Genomic DNA, 24,972 nt, shown 5'->3' with positions numbered 1-24,972 from the left:
GGGCTAATTACATATACTATACTATATTTTTGAAACTGTTCATTCATATGGTCAAGATGACCACTGATTGTCCTGTTCTCTCTCACCATTTAGCCAGCGGGAGTCGTGTTGCTCCGTCCTGATTGGGTGATGCTTTCCAAGAGTACGAAAAATGGCAAAGTCCCGTCCCATGAAGTCAGCCGATGTTCCAGCATACAATTCGCCATCTGAGAGTACGAGGCATTAATAGTGTTAGCATAGTAACTCTGAATGAAAAAAACAAACAGTGTGTAAGTAGTGATGCATGTGAGGCATTGTTCAGGGTCCTAGCAGTGCAGGTAGACCTGGAGTCATGAGAGACCACAGACAGTGACAGATGTGATGGACATCAGGGGTGTGAAATTGGCATTACCACAGTAGGCAGGGCTGAGAAGGAAAGGCGGGGGAAGAATGAACGGCTGGAGGGACAGATGAGGAGAGGACAGGACAGAGGTGTGAGACAGGGGGAGTACATAATCATACTGTGAGAGGGGAGAGAGAAAGGGGAGAGGAGATGAGGAGAGACGGGCTAGAAAATGGCCATCTGGTAGGTTAAACGCAGAGATGTAACACTGTGACTGGTGATGATTGGGGGTAAAGAGGAAAGACATGTTCACACAGTCTGGCCTTATTTGGCCCCAAAAAATTAAGGATTCAGTGTGAAGAAACCTCAATTAGGTGTCATCTGCAATACACACCCGCCACTTAACAGATGTATATCCAGATTGAAATAGAGTTTACGGTGCTGTCAATGAGGGGGTTCCCTGTGCGTAAATACAAACTACAGAGTAGATCCACTCCGTAATGAATGACAGGAATGCCCTGTTCTGTTATTCACATTTACTTTACACCCTCTGTATCTGCGAAAATGAAAGAGCAAGGCAGAGGGTGTTTTCATGACTCTGAGGTTTTTATATGAATTTGCCATAACACACAGACGAGCGGCAATGTGCATCTGCTCTTAAACTCACCAATTAGCATAGAGGCCGTAAGCAGCTTGGGATCATAGGGACTCTTCCCCCGGCCGTTTTCTATGTGAGGCTCCATTCTGAACACATTGTCCTGAATGTAGAGACAGAACACGTCAGGAGTTGTGGTTGAAAGCAGAGATTTCTCTGTAGTATTTTTATGAAAATGAGCATTGTTGCACATAATTTTGGTCTGAAGCAAAAAACATACAAAAAAATATGAAAAGAAATCATATAAAGAAAATAAGAAATACTTGTTTAAAGCAGCAAATCAATAATGACAAAAAAAACTATATTTAAATGCATAATTAGGAATCATGTTTCCACCACCACATTCTGTAGTAGAGGATTGAGAATGAAATGAATGAACATAATCACTCCCCTGTGAATTGGTGACCTCATCACTCAGGAAACCCATCAGATGAATCAAGTCTCAAGGTTCTGATCTATAAGTAGCTTTTCTCAGGGATATTTCCTGCCTCTAATCGTCTGTAAATAGCCGTCTAATGAAGAGGAAATGCACATTTATCAGTGTGACTCAGTGACATTTGAAGGAGAAGAGAGCAATTTTCTTCACTCATACTCAAATGAACACATACACATACGCCGGTTCCATAATAGAGTGATGAATTGGAAATCCTGCAGACTGTGTTTAATGTTCCACCTCAAATTGCTGAATGAAACCATTTTTTTCTACTTAGGAAATCATTTATTGGAAAGAAAATGAACTTGCTTGAACTCTACTATAATACGGAACTCAGTACAGTTTCCATATTTCAAAATAAAGATGACTTGACTGACAGCAAGTGATAAGCAGTAATATAAATGTAATATGTGCCTGTACCTCTGGTTTCTTGCCCACCTCCAGGTAGGAACACACGGGGTGGAAGGCTCCCGTCCCACACACATAGAGATGGGTCTGGTTGAAAGGCTGCAACACCTTGATGAAATTTGAGCACTCTCTCTGATGAAGGAGGGACAGACAACCGATTGAATCAGGATGAGTCATTTCTGCTTGAATGTTCAAAGTCTAATCTGTAATTTCCCATGGAATAATGGCAAAACAGGAGTCACATTTAAAATAACAAATGAGGTCAACAAAGCTCAACAACAATAATCCCATACCAGGCAGAATAATGTAGCCTTACATTGTTACATGATCATCATTACTGATAATGTTACAGATGTAATGTCATTTTAAGAAATATCTTTTTCACTTTGTGTGTTTGTGTGTGTGTCCGTCTGTGTTTGTGAGAGTGTGTGTATGTGTGTGTGTGTGTTAGAGGCACAACAGGAATCTGTATGTGACGTATGCATTACTTGGTGCCATATGGCATATGTATATCCTTGTGCACTGGCAGCACGTGCCTGGGCAAACCTGACCTCAAATAAAAACTGAATATGTCATTACATTCAACAGAAAGAAAGAAAAAAATGCAGGAAAAAAAAGAAAAGCGCCACAAATTATGCATGACTAAGTTCATCTGGCTTTTCTAGGTCATCAGCAGACCACAATCTCTGCTTGTGTAAGCTTCTGTTGTCATTTTAAGCAGCTGTCTTTCCTGGGATTTTTGTGAGCATTTAACATTATTGCAAGCTGTGTACTATATATCTACCTAGTCTACTTGCACTGTGATACATGTGAAGATTAAGTATATTCAAAAAAGACTCCCTACATACATAGCTTTTCTTTTTTGATTATATTTGTGTATTGTCACACCTTTTCACACACATCTATCGCTTCCGTTTCCTTGCTGCTCCCCATCTCTCTACGCCTCCCTTTAATTCTCACTCTCCTCCAACTCCATTAAAGAAAGACCACCCCTCGGGGAACTGTATTTATCCAATCCCACCATGTTTACAGACAAACACACAAAGGACTTCATGGCACTTCAGAAGCAGCCACTACAGAATGGTAGCTGGGCAGGAGAGTTTGCCCTGTTCTGGCAAATGTCCAGGCAGTGAACTGAGGCATAAACAGTTTTGCCATTATTTTACATTCCAGCCTTTTGCCTTAGGCTCGCTCTGTGGAAGATAGAATTCATAACACAGCTTTTTAGGGAGAACAGACAACCTCTCAGCGTGTTTACACAGAGTTTCACCACACCGCACAAGCTGCTCTAAAAACTGCACTTGGCCAGATACAGGGGGATGTGATGCTTGGCTTGTCATGCAGGGGTTGAGTAAGGTAAGGCGGATGAAAAAGGCCTTGATGATGTATCAAGATGTTTGAGATGCAGATTTACCTTCAGCCCATCAAATCTAATGAAATATTATTGTCCAAAAAAAAAAAAACCACATGCACATCTTTAGGAATCCCAGACGCGTCAGTGGTTTTGTTTTGCCCTCAAATTCATTACTGTAGGGCTCAGTGACGCCCTTCATTACACGGTGTCAGACTAAGGTTTGTCCTTAATAGTTAAACTGAAGGCTTAAGTCCTAATAAATACCGAGGGTGTGTCGTGAATGAGCAACACCAGTTTGATTGGTCGACTACTTTTATAGTGAGCAGGCAATATCTATAAATCCGTGAGCACAAAGAGAGAAAATAAGGTCGAGACAGTAATGCCTATATGATCCCTGAACACTGTAAATGTCAGTAGTTATTATTCCTGCAGTACTGTTATACCAGTAGGTCTGGCAGAAAGCACTGTGATTTCCCTGGCTTCATTCTATGGAGTGATTAAGGTCACGTGACGGTCTCAATCTTGGCTCTGAGATTATGATCAGACCCATGGTGAGCTATATGGTGTTTTGTCCATATTACAGATTAGATGGGTCAGCACACTGGTATAAACAAGCTGAAATGTTAAAACAAATCAAATAGTATTTGTGATTAAAATGCCATATATGTTTATATAGTATGACGCCTACATCCAGTCTCATCCCAGTGCTACTATAAGTGCAACATATGAAAGTTACTTTGGGACCTGCAGACTTGCACATTGTTTAGGATAGAGAAGACAGGCATTTTCAAAACATCTGTGGGAGCAGAGGGGTTGAAATGCAAACACCCACTTGCATCCACAAGATGGATTGTTTTAGCTCTTACCGAGAGATCTTTTCCTGCCCACTTGCATTCATCTCTTCTGGTGGGAGAAGCTGGCCAAGGGATCTGCAACACAAACACATTTCCTGTGCACGTTAGAAAGAATCACCTGCTCCTAGAATCAATTTTTTTACAGAGTGAGTCAGTGCAGCTACAGCTTGTGTGCATGCATGTGTAGATATGAGGGTTGAAGGGGTCACAATGCGATTTGTTATCCACTTTGTTTCAGTTTACTCCATTATTCATCCAGGTGTGCAGAGAGCAGCTAGCATGCCTGGCACAGCGTGTGATCGTGTGCAGCAGCTCTGGCCTGAAATATTAATGAGGCACTTTTCTGTCGAAACAGAAAAGAGAGTCCCGTGGCACCTGAGCCCCTGAGTGGCATCCTGGATGGAGACATATACTCAAGACAGGTACAGTGAGTCGGCCAGAAACGCAAACAGAACTCAAGGGTGACAACAGCAGACAGACTGGAAATCAAAGATTGATATTTACCTGTGCATAGTCTTTGCTGATGTTCAGGAGGTTGAAGGAGAAGATGTGGTCCTTGGCTCCCACTATGAGCCTCCCCTTCTCCTCATCCAACATGAAGGTGTGGTAAGACGAACTGCTGGCCAGCCCGTCAAATGTCACAAGGTTGTTCGACTCCAACATGTCTTCAGAGGAAAATGGAAAGAAAAGTGGCCATCAGAATAATATGAGGACTTCAGGAAAATCACCCCATGAAAGACTGTACATTTTATTTTTCAATTATCCCATCGAATTTACAGAGGGCTGCCAAGACGTAGAAATAGAAAAATGAAATCAAAAATGTTCAATATGTCCGGCCACAGGCAATGTGCCACAAACATCTGAGGATCACTGCTCTATGCCTCGAGGCTATGGTAAATAAATGAAAGAACGTACACGGGTTGTCGTACCTCTATACACAGAGGTTCTTCTTTTTTCTCATCCCTCCTTCACATTTTTATATATCTTTTTATTTTTGCATGAATGTTGTTACTTCCATTCCCCCAAATTGTTCTCAGGACTGGAAATTTTACAGCTTGGCCAAGCCGAGCCAATTTACAGATAGTGAAGCACCACTGCCAACTTCAAACTGTACTGGGCAGGTAATGCCAGCGCTGGGAGCCAGCGATTAAACTGTCTGCAAGGAGAAGCAACCTTGACCAGAGCAGCCAAGCACAACTTGGTACAGTCACTGGAAAACGGGGAGAATATGTGTCATATTGCTCTGCTAAAATGTAATAATCCAAACTGCTGGATTACTCTACACCACATCAGCTATTAGGGGACGTTACTATGGGCTACAGCTCACATTTTGCAGTGTAACAACGATCTGCCAAGTCTTGCAATGCAGCGACATTTGCTTGCACAGCGGAAACCTTTCATTGAAGCTCTCATTACCGTAATGACCTCTAAAGGGGGCACTACGACTATGATATTATAACACCTTTTGTGTTACATGTGAAGACACACACACTTTCATACTTTGTCTCTCTCACATTTTGTTCTCACCCGCCATGTCTGACCACACTCTGCCCCCCTCCCATTGACCACCCACACAAAAGGGCGGAGAGCTATGGGACCGAGAGGAAATGGTCTTTCTTCTCGCTTTTTTTCCCTTCCTCTTTCTCTTTCTCGGCGAGTAAATAACAACAAAAGCTCATGAATGTTTTAGCAGCGCGAATGCCCCCTCTCTGAAGTGTGTCAGAACCCGAGAGAGTGAGAAGACGAGCAGCTGAAGCAGAGCTGGTATGAAAGAAAGGGAAGCTGGAGAAGAGAGGGCATCACACTGACTGCTTCATTCAAAGACATTCCAACTTATTAAGAATTTCTCAGTTAAAACAAGGGTCATAAATAGTTCCTCAAAAACTCAGCAAAAACTACTGCTAAAACTCTGGCAACTGCAATCTCAGATTTCATTCTTGGCTTTTATTGATATATTCATTTTATGATATCAGCCGTGGCTCGCTTTAGTCTCTTGTACAAAGCAGAGAGCAGATGAAAAGCAATTTGAGGAAAGAGAAGAGTCGTCAAGGTTTTAGCATTTAAGGGACACAACAGTGGTGGCATTGGATGTTTTCTTTTTAAAGAGAAGGGGTGGAGAACCTCCTGGATTATGTTACAAACTTCATAATTTTTCACAGAAATGCGCACACATTCGAGCCTCACATGTGTACGCACTCACGTGCACTGTACACACAGGGTAATGGTTGACACCCTGTCTTTATTTTTATTGTCTAAGTGATTTAGTTGGTTTCCTGTAGCTCAGTACTGACGGGCAGAGATTTAGACAGTCTCCTAAATATAAACTCGCGTCGCTGTGTGACCCAGCTCTCAGGCTCCCTGACTCCCCAGTCCAAGTCTTCAGAGAACTTGAAATCAAAACCTGACTCATAAGGATTCGAGAGTATTCTTGAAGTTGTAAATATCAGATTTGAAACTGCTTCTAAACCAAAGGCTGGTTAAGAAATATAGAAGCATTTTCAGCCCAAATAGTCTGAGCATTGAATATACTACACAGTGTACTTTAATTCACGAGTCATGAAAGGCTTCCAGATAGTTATGAACTCACGTGTTTGTAGATCAAGCTTTGCTTGATTTGGCTGAGTTGGTAACTTAATTTGCATTTTATTTTATTTTATTTCATTTCGGGATGATCGTGCTCCTCCTAACACAACCACTGTCTTAAGAATGGAAAGAAGCTCAAGGTCTTAAGAAAAGTTGCTCTAACAGCCCAGTCTGAAGCTGTGTCCCAGATTTATGTTCCCCTGTAGCCATGGTGATCAATCATCAGTGGATCCACTGTAAGCCCTTCACTGACAGCGCAGTAACACACGGCTGCTACCTCTGACCCTCTGTCACCTGCACCGAGTCTGCATTTGTGTGTGGGAGAGAAAGACAGAGAAAAAGAGGGGGGGGGGGGGCATCCTCCACATGTTATATTTTTACTTTTGCAAAATAGAAAAAAATAATATATATATATATATATATATATATATATATATATTTTAAAACTTCACTGAGTCACTGAAAATATTCCTCCTGGTTCTCTAACTGAACATCCAACAACGCAGAGTGTGTCGGTGCAATTATGATAATCTATTTTATCCAACAGTCAAGGAGTCAAGGTGTCAAGGAGCCATAGAGAAAAGGATTTATTCTCAAGCCACACCCCTACAGCATCGCCACATCCACCCACCACACACGCATACGCACGCACGCACGCACGCACGCACGCACGCACACACGTCTCTGGTTGATGAAAATTGTCTTTGGGAGTAGTGTCCATGGCAACAGGCCATTCAACAGACACTACTGCAGAGTCTAGGTATGAAAAGCTAATCACCCAGAGGATGATACACTAAGGGTATCGTGTGTGTGTGGTTGTTTGTGTGTTTGTGTGTGTGTGTGTGTGTGTGTGTGTGCGCGTGCATGTGTGTGTGTGTGTGTGTGTGTGTGTGGATTTATGGAACATGTTGTTTGGTGTGTTATTGGAAAGAAACAGGATGTTTTCAGGTCTGGCCAGCGGTGGTGGCCTGCACATGTCTGAACTGGTGTCCCCTCTGGTTATCTGTAACAGGCGTGTATGCATGCATGATGCAACACAGTTATTTCCCCCAATCCTGTTTAATCTCCAGCTCCAAACCAAAAACCACAAAAAAAACCAACCTGTAAAACAACTTTGATAGATAATAATTCCGTTATGATGATTAGAGGGTGTTGTGGTATTGTTCTACAGACACGTTGACTCTGACAGAATGACAGACAGGTGAATGGGCAAATGTGTGACCTGTAACAGGTGTCAGCTGCTGCCCTGACATATTTCACTAATTTTCTCTCTTTCCCACTGTCACTTTTTACCAGCTGTTCTTTGCCGATACTTCCTCTTTCACTGACTCGCTTCATGCCCTTTGCTCTCTCTAAGATATTTTACCACCCACCCACCCTCTCTCTCTATTTTATTTCCTCTATCCTATTCTGTTGTAAAGCATTTGTGAGTGAGAGTCGGAGAGAGCAGCTCGACGAGAGGTAGAAGTGGGAGAGAAAGCGTCAGAGAGAGAAAGAGAGAAATAAAGGGGCAGATGGAATGGATGCAAAGAATCAACAGTCCCTTGTGAGACTGATAAAAATAAACTCTTTTACCCTACATTCTCTCTGTCTTTCTCTCTTTGTCTTTCTCAACTGGAGGGCACGGGGAGTGATATCTAAGTGCTTCTGGAGAAAAAGCAGAAACACATCTTAACAATAACCCACGTGAAGAAGTATACTGTATACGGGAACACTGATGCTCGGCCCTGGTTCAGTAGCTTCACTGACATTCACCGTTCACATGGCTGAGTGTGTGATTGCACACTGACAAAACACAATGCATCACTGCGTCACCAAGTGCATGCAGACATTGATTCACTCAAGCTCGAGGGAAAATACTTCATGAGTCGAGTCATTTGTCCAGTGTCAATCAGAAATGCTTTCTCACATACTATAGTAAAACGACGTTCTGCAAATTAGACTGGTTTGGTGTGATTGCTGTCATGATAAAGGTAAATCAAAGGGTGTTCCCATTTTCCTCTTAGTTACAGTAAAATTGTTGCTGGAGTAATACAGTTTGGTGTAATGCATCACTGGGAACTAAATGAATTGCAATTTATACCACTTTGATAATTGCATAAATGATTTTTCATATATTATGCATAATGTGATATGTACCAATATTTGAAAAATGCTGTTCTTATTATTGTGGTATTAATTCCAACCATTTGGTCCAACCCTATGTGACACTATGCGTTTGTCAGCCAATAGCCGAGAGCAGTGGAGACATTACCTGAGCAAACTTACACTGAACAATGTGAATTTCTTTTCACTTTGCAGCTGGTACAGATGATGACTAAGTCAAATGACTACAAAGATTCCTCTGAGAGAAACACTGGCAATACAATCCTGAACACGCCTCCAGTTGCAGGGGAGCACACTTTGTCAGATTTCGAGGAAGCCTCTGACGTTCAGCTCTCTCCCACGGCTACTCGGGGCCATTCAGGATTTATGCTGTACACACCCCATGAAACCCAACGCTGTTCTGAGGATTCTTAACGTGCTAACGGATTAAAGGTCTTAAATAGAACTTCTCGGTCCTACAACTCTGATTAAAATATTTTCACATCATGATGAAAACAAGTAGAGCTGTATATATGACTACTAGTAAGTATTTTGTAGTATATAGTATAAAATAGTAAAAAGGTGAAACCAAAGAATCTATTGTACTTCTTTTTTTTTTTTTATTCTTTACTCTTTATTCAAGAATTTGAATTTAGGTCCGCTGTGAATGTATTTGTGTGTGTGGGCATGTATGTGCTTGTGTGCAAGTCCTTGGCTCTGCAGGAGAGGGGTGGACAGGTCAGAGAGAAAGAGTACACCCACATCCTATACGTAAAAATAAAGTACCCTCTCTTTCCTTCACTGGATGGCAAACAACTCGTGCTATAGTTCCTGTGGCCCACACACTCACAAACCATATGGATAATATGGTGTGAATCCATCTCATGTTGATTCATGTCAAAGTATAGCATGTGTGAAATTACTCTATTCACAGTGCTGCAGTCTTCTGTAAATCCAAGGCCTCCTACTATATCATCAACACCCAGTCACTTAGTTGTTGATACAGTTGGACCTTAGCTCATGTTTACATAGCCATGGGGTACCATTGTTATCCTTCCCCCTACTCCAATGCCCTTCTGCCCCTCGACCCTCACTTTCAAAAGATGTGTTGGAATCTCCTGGGGATAAGCAAGAAGGCTGGGGATGTGTCCGTGAGTGTGAGTGTGTGTGTGAGTGTGAGTGTGTGGTGGTGGTGGTGGCGGTTATCAAGGGAAGCCGGTATGTATGCTTCAGAGAGCCTAACTGTGTTCATTGCGGAGCTCATACTGTGGAGGAGCAGGCTGCTGCCCAGGTCCGTGCTTTTGAGATAAACACTCCCCTGCTGTGTTCAGATGTGTCAAGTTTTCAGTAGAGTGAAATACATGTGCAAGTGTGTGGCGACCTGCACCCACAGAGACATTAGTTTGGACACACACGGACTTTCCATGTCTTCCCAGTGACCTGCAGGGGTCAGAGTTCCTTCACCTCGCAGTCCCATGTGTCAATGATCAGACGTTACTTCATCAAGACTGCACAGCTTTTTCAGGCCGTCTAGGCAGGCGTTACTCTGTAACTCACTACAGTGGGTCGTCTGATTTCCTCCTCTCCCTGAGTAAATCTGAGTCAGCCTCACCTGTCAGTGGGGTAATAAATAATTTATATGATGGCATAAATGATTCATAATGCAATAATCCCATGTCACTCGCCTAATGGGACCTACAGTGGATAATGTTTAATGACATTCCAGGGTATTATGTGAATAATAGCTCCTCCACGTTGCAGGCATGAAAATTATACCTGCTTACTATCCTCTGGCAAGAGACTCTCAGCCAGGGAGAGCGCCAAGTATTGGCCCCGCCAGCCAAAATGCGAATGAGCTCTAATGGAAATGTTGAACGTGGATGTGGCAGCCAAATAACCAGGCTAGCAAGGCCGCTACCTAGTAGCCCGACTTGTAATAGAGATATCACTGGATAGGCGTGTTTCACCAAACGGACAGCATGTGGTTTTAAATGACTGATATGCTCACAGGTATCATTAGCTATCTACAGATGGCCATGCATTTGTGTGTGTGTGTGTGTGTGTGTGTGTGTGTATGTGTGTGCGTTTGTGTGTGTGTGCATATGTGCATGCTTGTGTGTATAATTATGGATCTCCCAGTGCTGAGCGAGAAACATTTCTCTTTGGGAAAGCCATCTGCTGAAACAGACCTGCGCCATTCATCCTGAGTCTAATTACCATGCAGGACAGCACGGAGTGGAAAAATGACATCCAGGAAAAAAAGACAGAAGAGAGACGAATGAATGATACAGTTTAAGGGAGTCTATGATTGGCACTACTTTTCATTGCAAAAACTGACAACAGCACTTGATCAAAAGAGGGACAGGACGAGAGTGCATCAGTGACCGATCTCTGTAATAAACAGTTCAGTTGTGCCACAGATGCATTTCTTCTGAATTGTCGAGTGACGTTCCTTTCCCAAATCCCACTAAACTGTTCTCTTCATACAATAAGAGTATAGGTAAGGAAATGGTCCCATTGATTCCCTTTGTTTAAGTCCCAGTATGTATTTTACCATTCTTTTTTTTAACACTGCCACAAGCTTTCCATGACAATAACACTTTCTTTGGTGCTTTTTTAACATAGATTAAGTGCAATTGTATATAGCTTATATATTTTGAAGAGTTATCAATATGAACATTAAAATAGGAAGTTTCCTCAGAGGCATAGCTGACAGTATAAATGTTCAAAGGTGAACCTCAACTCTAAAATCATAATCAAAGATATGCATTATTCTGTCACACAACCAGCGCATAGTTTTAATTAACCAGAAAGCTTGAAAAGCTTTGTAAAGCTGTAATGTAAATTGATTTACTTCATTCAACTTGGTTTACTTTGCTGGTATTTACGTAAAGAGAGCAGCTCTCTGCCTCGTAGGGACATAGGATCTCACAGCTAACACAGCTTCAATCACTTCATCAGCTGAACATATGGGGATTTAAATCTACATGGACAAGACATAAGGTTCTATGAAATACTTCAGACAAAACAGTGAAGATGTTGAATAATGCAGAGCTTTATACCATTTATAGAGTAAATATAAGTGCAAGGAACTCACCTTTATAGAAGAGTTTTAGCCGGGGGACGTTGTTCTTGGTCGTGGTCTGTTGAGCTACGCTGCCCTCTGTCCTGCAAAGAACCATCCCCAACAGCAGCATAATTCTGCCCCAAAGAAAGCCCATGGTCCTGGGGCAGTAGGGGCCAGATAGGTCCTTTAAATACACGACTCCAGTGCAGATGGTGTCAGATCTGGTCGGGCAGAAACGCTGTTCCTGTTGTCCAGTGAATATGAATAAATGCTGGTGCAGTCCAGACTGGTTCTCACCAGGTATCCCCCCCTGCTAAATTCAAAAACCCCTTTCCTGTTCCAGGGGTCAAAAGCTAAAATTAGAGTCCAACTCCTGGGGAGACAGAACCTGCAAAGCAGAGTTGGGGGTTATGGGTCAATGTCACTGCAAGTGAGACTCCAACACCAGCCCAAGAGTCCAAGGTAAACTTAACCAAACTAAGCACAAAAAAAGAGACTTCCTCACCATACTAAATGACGAATGAGAGAGTTTGGGTACATCTGCCACAGTTTTCGGTCCCGGCACCTAACCTGCGCGAAGCTCTGTCTGAGCGCTCACGTTAACGCCGAGCCGCTACCTCCAGCTGAAGAAAGAAAAAAACAGGTCCAGTTTGTTTCAGCTGTTAATCCAGTCTGCTTTGAGAGCAAAATCTGCACTGACCGTCTCTCCCCAGCTTTCTCTCTACTCAACATTGGTTTGGATTAGTACAGCACCACTCGGTGCAGCTCTGGTCTGTCCCCACAGCACAAGGCACACAGTGCAACTGAGAACAGCTGAGGCAGACAGCATAGTCAGGGAGAGAGATAGAGAGAGGAAGGGGGGGTTGAGAAAAGAAGAGAGTGCAGTGTAGGCGGGAGAAAGGGTGAGAGAGAGCACAGAAAGCATGAGAGAAAAGAAAACTGTGAAAGCAAAAGTAGTAGGAGAGGAAAGGTTAGGGCAAGGCAAAAGGTTAGAAAGAGTGTGAAAACAGGAAAACACAGCGGAACATGAAAGTGGAACATTTGGAGGAAACTCATTCGAAGTGAGGATTCTCTTGTTTTTGGTTTATTGTGTAGATGTATGTAGACAGCTTTTATTTCTAATCTTGCATTGTTCTGTTTATTCTTTCCTTCTGAAGACTTGCAGGATTAGTGGTATCCATTTCATAATGATCTGTGAACTGTTTTATTAATATTTCCAATTTATAATCTCACTTCTGGTCAAGTATTTCAACCTCTAAAGTCACTTTTCAATTTTCGTTTTCTATTTATTCATGTATCAGGAGAGAATATCAGTGATGCCATCACAAATTACAGCAGATCTTTATCTCTCCTCTGGGTGAAGAAGCCAGACATTGAGACTGCAAAGAGACTATACCAACTGCATACTATTTAAGTGGCCCCTTCTCAATGTAAAATATCATTTTACCTGAGTCTGATGGATTAGTGGCAAAGATGCCGTAACATTGTCGTAGCTCGTGGTTTATCTAGAACTATCTGGACAACAGACAAACGCAGCTTGTCAGACTCATCTGTCTGGTGATGGCGCCACTTGAGTTTTAACAATCTCATGGGTGAACACAGAAGCTCCTAGAATTAAGTTATATTTGAGCTTAATTTAATTTTCAAGATAAACAATCTCCCTTATCAGTTAATCTGTGACAAATGACATTCTGTGGAAAAACAAGACACGTTTTAGTTCTGACATCAGAACATAATTCCCAGAATTAAATAGAGCGAGTTTACCAAACATGGGCATGGACATAAACAAGTACAAACATTTTCACACCATGTTCAAATCTTTATCAGCAACAATCTATGCCTCTATAGAATAATCTGGTCTTGGTGAAAAAAACAGTAAGAGTCCCGCTGACATGAGCCACATTTTACAAAAATACAGTGTTCCGAAAACATTTCAAGATATTAAATATTCACTTTAAAGGCAGATTAATTGGGCATTTATTGGCTACTCCATCATAGTCTGAAGGGGAGTTCCCTGTCTTTTCTCTGAAAGCATTCCAAATGAGATGTCAATCTAACGCTAAACAGTAGACCCTCAGTGAGCTGATTCCTTCTCGTGGTGAATGATAATGACTTTAGTAGCAATGGTGTGTGGCTATATCCATTTGGATAAAGAGCCATCAGACAGTGGGAGGAGAGCTGAACTAATCTTGTGGCGAGAGGATGGGCCTCACGGTTATGCTAATGTAAACTGGCGCTCGGAGGTTCCAGGGAGAACACTGGAGACTATGGGGAACAAGTGTCACGCCACAGTCTCTGCTTCCCAAACAGACTGGACTAGGGCCTGGAACAGACAGATCCTTTTCTTTGCCATGTGGAATTGGCAGTGTTGACGAACCAGTTCATCATTCCAAGGATCGTGTAACACAATCTGCCATAACTAAAGCCAGACGGAGTGATTGTTTGAGGTGAATAGTAGTGAATGGCCCACTTGAGAATGTTACTCCTCACTTCTTCTGGTCAAACTCCTTGCATGTTGATAACAGCAAAGTGTTTATTGTGCATTCTGATGTTCATGTGCTCAAGTCAATAACAGGTACTATAGCTTCTTCTACTATACATCACATAAACAACGCCATCGAAACTCTTAGTTGAAGTACTGTCACCTATTTGATTCTTATCAAAAATGCATATTCAGACTTGAAAATTGGCTGCTTGATTCTCTTGGACACTCCGCAAAAAAGGCAGTGTTGAAAATGTTCTAGTTCCAAACACAGGGGAGTTAACCAGAGCTTATTTAGAGAGTTTTCCATTTATCCTATGAATTCCACTGAACCTTCGAATTTTTTTTTATTTATGAACCAGACAAATTGTCTGTCTGTTACCTGGCAGTATACTAAATAGCATTAGTCCAATAAAAGGAGGGGCAATCCTCAACCTTTTACAGGGCCCAAAGAGAGCTGTTTGTTTCAAGGAGAATGCCCTTTTTTGAAGCACCAATTCAGCCTCATGGTCTAACCTCCTCTATTCACTAAGACAGTGGGCCTGAAGTACTCTGGCCATTTCAGAGTTCATCAACTCATATGTGTGATTGCAGGAGGAGAAGAAGGGCTTCTTTAAGTTGTGGAGGGCTATGGTATGTTTGGAAGTGGGCTTGATAAGGGATGTGGAGTAGGGACAGCAGTGGAGATCTGTCAATACCCACTGAGAGGTGGAGCCCCCCATCAGAGTTCACTCAGGCCTCCTTAAACAATACTCTCCCCACCTCACCACACCTCCTGCCCACACAAGTACACCCCCAACCCCTCTGATCTTCCCACATGTGAGCTGCTTTCCTCTTCTGCCTCTCTCTGAGCCTCACCTCCCCCCACTCAACACAAGCACATACATTAACCCCCATCTGCTTCCATGTATCCCCATCTCTCTGCACCTATGCCTCCAACCAAAAAAACTCTCCATCACTTCTGCCATTCTTCTGTCCATTACCTCTTTTCTCTGTTTCATCCTCTCTGACCTCCAGCTACTCTCGACAAGCCTGGGACCATAATCCCCTAAATGAGAGGATTTGGCTCAGCAAAATGAACCACAAGCCAAAGACAAGCAAATTAACCACATTTGCCGCCCACCTACCATTTACAATACGAGCCTGCATAGTTTATCCCGACATCCACCCACCCAGCTGTATTTAAGATTAGCTTCATGTCAGGCAGGAGTGAGTGATTAGAGCAGGCAGCATGCAAACCCCCCCCCCCCCCCCCCCAAGGCTCACATCCTCCAAAAGTTCATGAATAAAAACTAACAAGGGTAATATTACAGGTCCAAGCATAGAAGAGCCTGTTGAGAAGAATTTGTCAAGGTGTTAATATTCCATCTGCCTTTCAGTTCCTCTGAGTGGAGTGAATAAGATATTTGAAAACACTGTGAGATCTGAGATTTAATTATCATCCCCCAGAAGCAAAATTAAAACATTTTGTCACTGTTTACATTCTTATGGACCTGGCTATACGATGAAGTGATGCAGTTTGCCCCCACCGCCATTGATAGTAGGTTACAGTACTACAACCATTGAACAAACACACATGCAGCGATGGAAGCCAGCTGTGAGATTGGGAGCTATTGGGCTCAGCTGAAGTCTTCAACAACTTACCTCAGGGGCATCTGGGAGACAATGTAAAGATAAAAGCACATCTAATCGGACTAATGCTAAACACTAGTTTTACCATTCAGCACACTAGCTGGGAGAGTAACATCATACTTTAGCTTATCTGTCAACGCTATCATTAAAACGAGTGTAGAAAAACTATTTTCCACTCCATGATCTCTTCCATGTAAGCAGACTCATGAGAGTGTGGCATAAATAGACAGAGTATGCCATGCACTATTCATGACTGAATAAACTACAGGCTGTTGGTGATTTACTCTTTCTTAATGAAAAATTAATGAAAAATACAGCAAAAACCTCAGAGCAATGAATAAATTACCGTGAACAGTGTATCGTCTTTGAAACTGAAGCAACCACACCCTTATTGAGGCAACCACAGGTCCACTATGGCAACATTGAGAGTTTGTGTAATCAAAAATGTACATTCTGTATGTACACAGAAAATCTGAAGCATGGTTGCACAACAATCTCAAATGACATTACATATTAACGAAAAATGCAAACTCCATTCTATTTACCAAGCAGGACAACAACATTCTAGGATCCAAAGATACAGCGTCTGTTGGATTTGCTTTACTTTTACAACACCTACATGAATTTATCATCCTCCATCAATATTTCAACCGTCAGGCTACCAGCTTCTCACCTCCACGGGGAACAACAAAAACACACTGCCTCTCTCTGACTCGCCTGTAGCTATCCACAGTGTGACAGCACAAGTACTCAGTTTATGGGTTATATACTCTATACTATATAAAGTCACACGGTACGAGAAATTCTGCAAGTCACTCAAGACATATTATATCATATCATACATATCATATATCTTTCCACTGTTTGATTGTGTTAGGTTAGATAATGGGAAAGAGTGCAGGCTATACAGTAAGTATAGTGGTCGATACATGAATAGCACTGAGCCTTGTGAAATTTGTGAGCAGAACTTTTGATGACTGCATGAAAACCATTAATGTCCAACAGAATTAAAGCAATATGATACTTTTTTATTTGCCCTCCCTCTTGGAGGTTAGTGTGCAGGGTCAGCGACAGTACACTGCCCTTGGAGTGTTTCATAGTTTTGGCTCAATATTTCAGCAGTGGGGACTCATTGCAGGATATACTTAACTATAACTGTACATTACATACCAACACCTTTCCACATTTGGTTCCAAGTTCCTTAGTAAAGCTGTGCAGCACCCCTTGGCAGACACATGTAATCTCCTTGACTTGACAGTCTTTTCCATAATTGGGCTTGTTGCAGAGGTGTTTCTTTGATAGCGGTCTGCTATCATAGTGAATCAGCTTCTCTTATAAACTGTATTTGTCCCAACTGGGCTTTTATTGTTGGGAGATACAAACCAGACATTCAGTGCAATGCAGTTTTAGTCATGCACCATTTCTTTCTCAGCTAACTATCAATGAATTAACTCAATTAGGCCTCCTTAGAAAGAAACCATCACATTTTCTCGATGAACCTGTAGGGCAGTTCCAAATATCTCTTTATAAACTGAGTTTGGAAACTGTAAACTATTCCTCTGACTTAAGGGCTTGCTGGTGATCAGAAGCAACAACACTTCAATCTACACAACCAAGTCTGAAACACACTCTGAACCGTCTGTAAACTCTCTTTCCACAACTTATATTGTTAAAGCAATTTTAATCCATCATTAAATTCACATCTGCCACATGGTTTGTACAACTGCTGCAGTTGCTGCAGATTTTCTGCACAAAAGTAATAAATCACTCAAGAATAAAACACCTACGTTTGCAAAGCTAATGTGTCAGAGCGTCTCACTTTCCACTTTTCTTCAGCAAGAGGAAGGCCAGATATAATTAGGGGGAGAGAGAGAGAGCAGGAGAGTGAATTACAATGTTCTTTGGTGTGTGTGTGTTTGTGTGGGCGCGAGTGCGTACGTACGTACATGTGTGTGTGTGTGTGTGTGATGGAGACAGACAAGCTGAAACTCATCACTGATGCTGTTTATTGACTCACCTCAGAGTGACAGCCGTCTAGACATCATACAGCTCACTATGTTCACGCTATAGCAAACTGCATTGACATAAATATACGCTTCGCTTTCTTTCTCTCCGTGGCACTCCAGGTGGTTAACACAGCGAGCCCTGTGTGGCTCAAGGTGTGAAGAGCAAAAGATTGGGAACGAGTCGAGGAGAGAAAGAACGGTAAAGCACTAAACCACAGCCCAGCATGTAATGGTATACCTTCTGGAAGTAGACATAACAATAACTTCTTATAGGCAAACATGTGACTGACTCAAACCCCTTTTTTCCCCTGGTTGCGGGCAGCGGCGATGGCAAAGTGGTTAGTAAGACACACAGGAGCTACTGTTCCTCCAGTTTCAAAAAGTTCTAACCTGCTGATACACTATTCTTAGATCAGAGGCATCTGTTCCTGTTTGCTCAACTCTGCCAAGTCATACAGAGTCTTGACATAATAATCAACATTTCCTAATGGTTTTGCTCCATGAGGAACAAAAATGTTACTGTAAAATCTAACTACATTCACCCTGAGTGTAGTTTTACAGAGAAGCCAGCGTACCAGGCCGCAAAAGTCTGGGGATTATGCCCTTGCTGGGTCTTTGATCAGAAAAGAATGGGGTCAGCTGAAAACCTGCATCACTACAGGTTAAGCCTAATCTCTGAGCCTGTAGCTGCAGTAGTCTGAAAACAATATCTGTCATCTACAATGTCAAAAATTAAAAGAAGGTGGAAAGTTGTCAACAGCAAACATTCTTTACTGATATGATCATGCCTGATCTATCAGAATAATTCTGAAAACAAATTATTTTTACCTATATGGTAAATGTTTGGTTAAAATTGTTTTTTTTTTAAAAACAAAACATTGTTGACTGTTGGTGAGGCTGTGAACTGTTGGGTCCAAATCAGATCCTTCTTTTTCAAAATATTTTGGTGCAAAATTAGTCATCATTGGCGCGGTCAATAATTGCTTCAGTGTTTGCCTTGATTATTTTTTCCTCTCAAAAACAATGCATTCTCAATGTCCTTGTGATGGTCATTTCTGCATTCCCGTCACCGCGCTCTGCTTGCCAACTGACCCCTGAATGTGCACATCAGCAGTGTCAGTTAAGCCCATAAACATTGTGCGTTCTGACATTTAACAATGGATTAACTGACCTTGTCAATAGCAGGGGAGCCTGGGGGGAAGGTGGGGCATGATCGATTGATCCGGGGCGTCTACTTTAATGGGGCTTCTAGTGTTAAGCTGAGGTCAAACAGACGGGATCCATGAGACCTTCCATCCAGATTTATACCGTCAGTCCGAACCTTGACTCTGACATGACACAAGCCCAATATTCCTTGTGCAGCCTTGGACTGTTTTGTCCTTGGTGAATACAATCTCTCTGCTCTAAATCATCGAGAGCCACAAAAGATGAAGGCAAGGAGAAGCACGAGCTGCTTTCAGAAATGAGCTGAAGTCCTGACATTTTCCTGGAATTTTGCAGAGGGACTATATGTGAGAACGCAAATGTTGCTGCGGACAATTTTTTGGAACTCTTCCACTCAGACTCCACTGGAACTCAAATTTCCTGAAAATATCAGAATGAGCCCCAAAAAATTCACAGCAAGCTAGTGGCCGTGTTGATGACTGTAAACGAAAACACTGCTTCCCGCAACCAAATCATCTTCATGGTCCTGCGTCCTGGATGATCTACCCAGAAGACACCGAATGATCCAGAAATGTTCCTGTTGGTGTCAATGAGTCTGACTAGGACAATCTCTTGCTGAGTTGGTCAGATGTGAAAGGCAAACTTCAAACTTCAAACAGACATTTTCCAGAGTTCATGTCTGAAAACAGATATGACCGGAGGAAAGAACATGAACAGTAAGAAAACTGAAGCAAAAAAGGTATGTACAAGTTCAATTCAGTTGGTAAGAAAGGACCAGAGAACACAATCTTTACTTGATATTTCTGAAGCAATAGAATAATCAGTGTCCACAGGTGAACATCAATCGTCATTGGTTCACCCACCCCTTTGTGCAAAATGCATCTCTGAGAGGGGTCAACCTGATGCTGCATGGGTCAGAAACTTACTACACTACCTTCTGCCCACATGACCCCAAATTAAACCCACCAGATACAACCTCTGGCTGGTGTCTTCTGTCATCCCTCCCTTTCTTGTTCACACTTCTCTTCCCCTGTCTTGTCTACGTCTGCCTACACTCATCCTGACAACCATCCAGTGTTCTGGAGCCCCAGCGAGGAACTCACTCCGCCGAGGCCCTGGGGAGGTTGATAAAACAGCAGCAATTCCACACTAATTAGTCAAGAGGAAATTGCACCTCCTTTTAGCTTATTGCTGGACACAGAGCAGAAATGTGACTCAACATGTCTTTCATCCTGCCCAGTCGGCCCAGGTGCTGACTCTGAACATCCCGTGGCACATTCCCCTCTACATTGGATGAACAAAAATGTGACACTTATATGTGACACGATAAAATGTTGCACTATTTGCATTAACCTCTTCAACCATCATTCCTCCTCTGACCTCCTATATTTACACTCATCCACAGGTGTTTTCATGTGCACACACTTCAATTTCTGCTGCTGTCTGCCAGGTGCGGCAATATAATTTTAACAAGATTTTTAACATCCCGACTCATAAATAATCTTTATGATGTGGGGGGAAAAAAAGCATAGTGGATTAATGCCCCATTTGTATAATGGCTCGCCACAATCGGAGCCTTGCTTTGACCCTTATATTGCATTGATGTAAACATTACAGACATGTTTTTAACAGATCAAATTTCACGTCACATAAAAAAGCATTCATCAGAATGAGTGCCCTGCAGACAAAAACAAGTCATCATGAAAGGATAGTGTGTTTAGTTTCACTTCTCAGTAGAAAGGCTGCATTCCTGTAAGTTAATACAGGGTGCTCACCGACTATCAAGAGTTCCTGCTCTGAATTAGGTAGAGAGAACCGCTACAACTTGCAGAACGAGACGGGGGTATTATTGTATGACCCCCTTAACGAAAGTATCAATAACTGCTGGGTTTTTCACGGTTGAGTAAACCATGAATAACCTGGGGGGAAGAGAGAAAAAACACATATCTATCCCTCAATCTGTGATCACAGCACTGATAGCAAGCACTCTCACTAGGCCGGCAACAAGAAGAGAAGAGAAGCTTACACAGCATTGTCATTTATCCTCCTTTCCCTAATCCCTTTATCTCATCCTCATCCTCATCATGGTGCCCTCACTCTGAAGTGACCCACGGATGAACGAGGATGAAGGCAAACACTGTTACAGTGAGTGGGCACATTCTGCTAATGCTGCTGATTGCATACAAACACAAACAAAGGAGCTCAGCAGGCCATCCAGACTTGCACAGTCACTCTGTTTTCGCCTGTGCCCCTTTGGCCTCCATGTTCTGTGCCGCAGCCTGCACGGCCGCCTGTGATCACAGTGGGTTCGAGTGTCCGACCTGTCACCTGCAATCATACCATGCTCTGCGTCTTTTCACATCTAGTAAACATGGGTTTAAATGATTGTTAACGAAGGGCTTCATTTTCTAATCCAGTTCCGTACATTGTTTACTATTTCAAGTTTTTCAAGTATATGCCGCAGTTAAGAAGCCGTCTGTGTGTGAACGACCATTCTGTATAAATGTCAGTCTCTCCAGTTTTGATGATATACTTTCTTTTGGAGATGCATTAGAAAAATAGCCCAGTGTCAAACCTCCTTCCATGAAGTCAATATTTTGCCTTGTTTGTTGAAAATAATCAAATTCAGTAGAAAAGGGGGACACAATGAACTGCATCATTCTAATTATGTAACAAAATCATAATTGAGAACACGGTGTCAGATACAGTGTAAAGCGGGTAATCAACTAAACCAGCGGCAGTGTATTACTATGCTTGGCTCCGTCTGCCAGTCTGTAGTCTGCCATGCAGCTGCAACATATACTGTGATGCAGTCAGCAGTAATTGAAATAAAAAGCGACTCATCGCCAGCTCTATATTATATCGAAGCTCATGGGAAAGCCCTACATGCGACTATATTACACCACAGAACAATAATAATGTTGTGATCAAACTCAAAACACAAGCTTGTTTTAGACTTGGTTTAGATTTTTAATATTTTGCCACAGCCAGGAGGTTTGTATTATTGCTCCTTCTATCTCTCCTGACACAGACTGTACACCCCGCATACCTTCTGTCTGTAACACCTGTACCGACAGGCGCGCCACAGCCCTGCACCCTGCACTCCATGGGGAGGAACATCGGCACCACGACGGGAGGAAGTGAGAGTTAATGGCACACTGAAAGAGTCTTCTCAAAACAAAGTGAAGCTCACCTCAGGATTTCAGGGTCATTATAACACTCCGCCCTAGAAAGTTACGCCCCTTCCCAAACAAGACGGAGGGAAAAGAATCATCCCTCAGGCTCTAGCATCTACTGTGTTCACTAACGGCCGATATGTATATTTTGATTTGACCTTGTTATATTCACAAGGAAATTGCCATAAATTGGTCTCATTGTCGTTAATTCGGGCATTATAACAGAAAAATGAAATACAATGTAAACTTGCACAATATTTACATATGTCACAGGGTGTTGTTCATAAAAACATTATATTGTGTTGGAGGTATACAGTTTTTTTTTAGTGCTAGTCCCAACCAAATGAGTGTGAAGGCAGTGTTTTTCAATGTTGTTTTGTCCGAACAAGGCCTTATGCTATAATTGTCGTAGTGACAAAGATTGCTTGATGTTGTACAAGTGAGACTGAAACAGCAGTTATTCTATCATAATTATTCTGACCAGAGCAGTGGTCAGACTGTCCACGACTGTCTTTTTTGCTCATGAGGGTTTGTAACTGAGTGAAATGACCCGGAAGTATCTAAGTGGCAGATGTTTCGTATCCTGCTATCTCATCTCCTTAGCATAGGACACGGTGGTAATGATGCAACATTTCAAGCAACCACACCATTGTTGTTTCACCAGGCATACACAATCCGAGACTTATGGAAATCCTTACACGATTGGCTAAGCTCCAAGTCCTTTCAATATCCATTTGTCCATTCGTGTATACTGTATATATTTATTCTCCTTTCTTTCAAATGTAATCTTAAAGTACAAGCATATTGAATTTCTTCAGGCAGGCCACTAAGTCAACCGCACATCATCAGCTGACAGTAGAGAGCTCCATGCCAGCCCACATCAGCTGACCGCTCAGCTGATCCTCTTCTGCGCATTCAATTGGCAAAGGTCACATTTCGCGCTCTTTTTAAGTCGCGTTCACCTGCCCGCTCTTCTTGCTCTGCTGCTGCACGCGGCTTCGCAGGCCATACCACAAGAGAACAGTCCAGCTGTTCCGGTCCGCCTTTCAACTCACCCTGCTGCGCCGCCGTCCGCCGAGGGAATCCATTCACAGAGAGAGAGAGTCGTTCAATCCGCCGCAGCTCCCGACCGAACTTCTTAACACTGATGCCCGGGAAGCCGCCGCCCGCCGCAGACACGCCGGTGGAGTCCCAGCCGGGCGCTGCTCCCGGTCCGCCCGCCGCAGACACGCCGGTGGAGTCCCAGCCGGGCGCTGCTCCCGGTCCGCCCGCTCCGCCAGGTGGTCTGACTTCTTCCGCCGCGGCCTTGCAGGCGGCCCGACGACACCGGTAAGATCGATGACGTCACTCGAACAGCCGCGAGGGCGCCAGAGTCACGGGGATCTCTGATTTATTTATTTATTTTTTATTTCTCCTGCTGTGCAATCTCTCCGAATGTGAGAAACCAAACCCTAGCAGCTCCACTGTGGACTCCAAGGTCGGCGTGCCAGCCTCAAACCTGCCTTTTGAGAAGTGAAATAGGAATAGCCAAATATACTGCTGTCAAACATTTTCCCTGAGGCTCCCTAAGGCTGTAATGGGCATTTCAACTGCCGTTTATGAATCATTTGACCACTGATTCAAGGTTCATGGCTGGTTTGTAGAGCCGTTGTCTTGCTTCGTTGCGATGCTTTATCTAAAATAAAAATAATAAACGATGCTCCGTCCCACTGTGGAATGCCCATTTTTTATAATTCCATCCATATAATATTTTGTTGTAACTTCCTAATGCTAACTGATGGTTGACTGTAGCCTATGGAAAACGTCCTTCCTCAGGTGAAGTGACTCTTTTGGACAGGAAACCTAACTTGAAATTGGTTTCACGGTGTAATTGCAGTTGAATTTTCCTGAAACGTTCTCTTGACCTTAATGATTTTCCATCTGGGGAAAATCATTGTGTTAGAAAAGGAGATGTTTTAGAATTTTCAACCCACAGCCTACATCATCTGCTCAAGCATTATATCACTAAAGCAACAAACTGCACGCCATTATTTCTGCAGGCCTGTAAGAGATTGTCTGGAAAAAAATTTATGATGATCTTTAAAAGTACTGATGTAAGCTAAAGAAAGCTGACTTCCCTGTAACTTCCAGCTAATGTCACTCCCAGAGATAAACCAGTAGGATGACACTTTAATGTTGAACTTCCAGGCGGCATTCTGCAGTAATGGCTGATACGTGAGATAACAGGGAAGCAGTAGATAATGTGTTAATGGGTGTTACAGACGTGTCAATTCATCATGTCTTAATTAGTCTTACCTTCATTAACTTTATCTTAATAACGCTCTGCTAAAATTAATGACTCGTTTAGCTAATTAGGATGTCACACTATACAACAGACCACGTTTTATAACCCCGTGCTCTTGGAGCAGCTTTGGAGAATGCCAAATAATCATTTAAGTTAATTTAATAAGGCTTTGTCCTTCAATGACATGGACTGACTTTTATTTCCGAGCAGCAATCTAACCGCAAAGGGTTTGTCCGCATGTACACAGGCAGGTATGTCTACGTGTCAGTGAATGTGTGCGCCCAGGTGGGTGTGACGGGTAATGTGGGGGAAAATGCCCAAATCCCCTGTTCCTCCACGCTGCCTGCACCTACAGAAAAGAGTAAATCTGATACTTTGTCACAGTTTGCAAACAGAAGCGTCCGGTGCAGCACAGGGGTTCATCTGATGGGTCAGCTAGCGTGAACTGGTGGAGCACCCAGCTGTGT

At 42.7% G+C, this 24,972-nt stretch overlaps 1 protein-coding gene across 5 annotated transcripts in view; it reads right to left on the bottom strand.

Moving 5' to 3' along the window:
* sema3ab (sema domain, immunoglobulin domain (Ig), short basic domain, secreted, (semaphorin) 3Ab) overlaps positions 1 to 23,790 on the bottom strand; it is a 33,224-nt gene extending 9,434 nt beyond the window's left edge. Inside the window, exons 1-8 of one of the 5 annotated variants that reach the window (XM_047333368.1) lie at positions 23,277 to 23,790; positions 12,267 to 12,384; positions 11,792 to 12,149; positions 4,531 to 4,691; positions 4,039 to 4,101; positions 1,831 to 1,950; positions 990 to 1,080; positions 87 to 206 (exon numbers count right to left, since the gene is read on the bottom strand). In XM_047333368.1, the coding sequence (XP_047189324.1) occupies positions 87 to 206; positions 990 to 1,080; positions 1,831 to 1,950; positions 4,039 to 4,101; positions 4,531 to 4,691; positions 11,792 to 11,915 (679 nt within the window). In that variant the 5' untranslated portion in view covers positions 11,916 to 12,149; positions 12,267 to 12,384; positions 23,277 to 23,790. Of the gene's footprint in view, positions 1 to 86; positions 207 to 989; positions 1,081 to 1,830; positions 1,951 to 4,038; positions 4,102 to 4,530; positions 4,692 to 11,791; positions 12,593 to 23,276 lie in introns of those variants that run through there. The other 4 variants (XM_047333366.1, XM_047333367.1, XM_047333365.1 and 1 more) reach the window with 4 other exon arrangements.
* Between the last annotated feature and the right edge of the window lie 1,182 nt (positions 23,791 to 24,972).

Source organism: Scophthalmus maximus, chromosome 7, assembly GCF_022379125.1.
Source record: "Scophthalmus maximus strain ysfricsl-2021 chromosome 7, ASM2237912v1, whole genome shotgun sequence".
Lineage (NCBI taxonomy): Eukaryota > Metazoa > Chordata > Actinopteri > Pleuronectiformes > Scophthalmidae > Scophthalmus > Scophthalmus maximus.
Note: the sequence above shows the minus strand (reverse complement) of the source record. Positions and strands in the feature narration are given on the sequence as shown.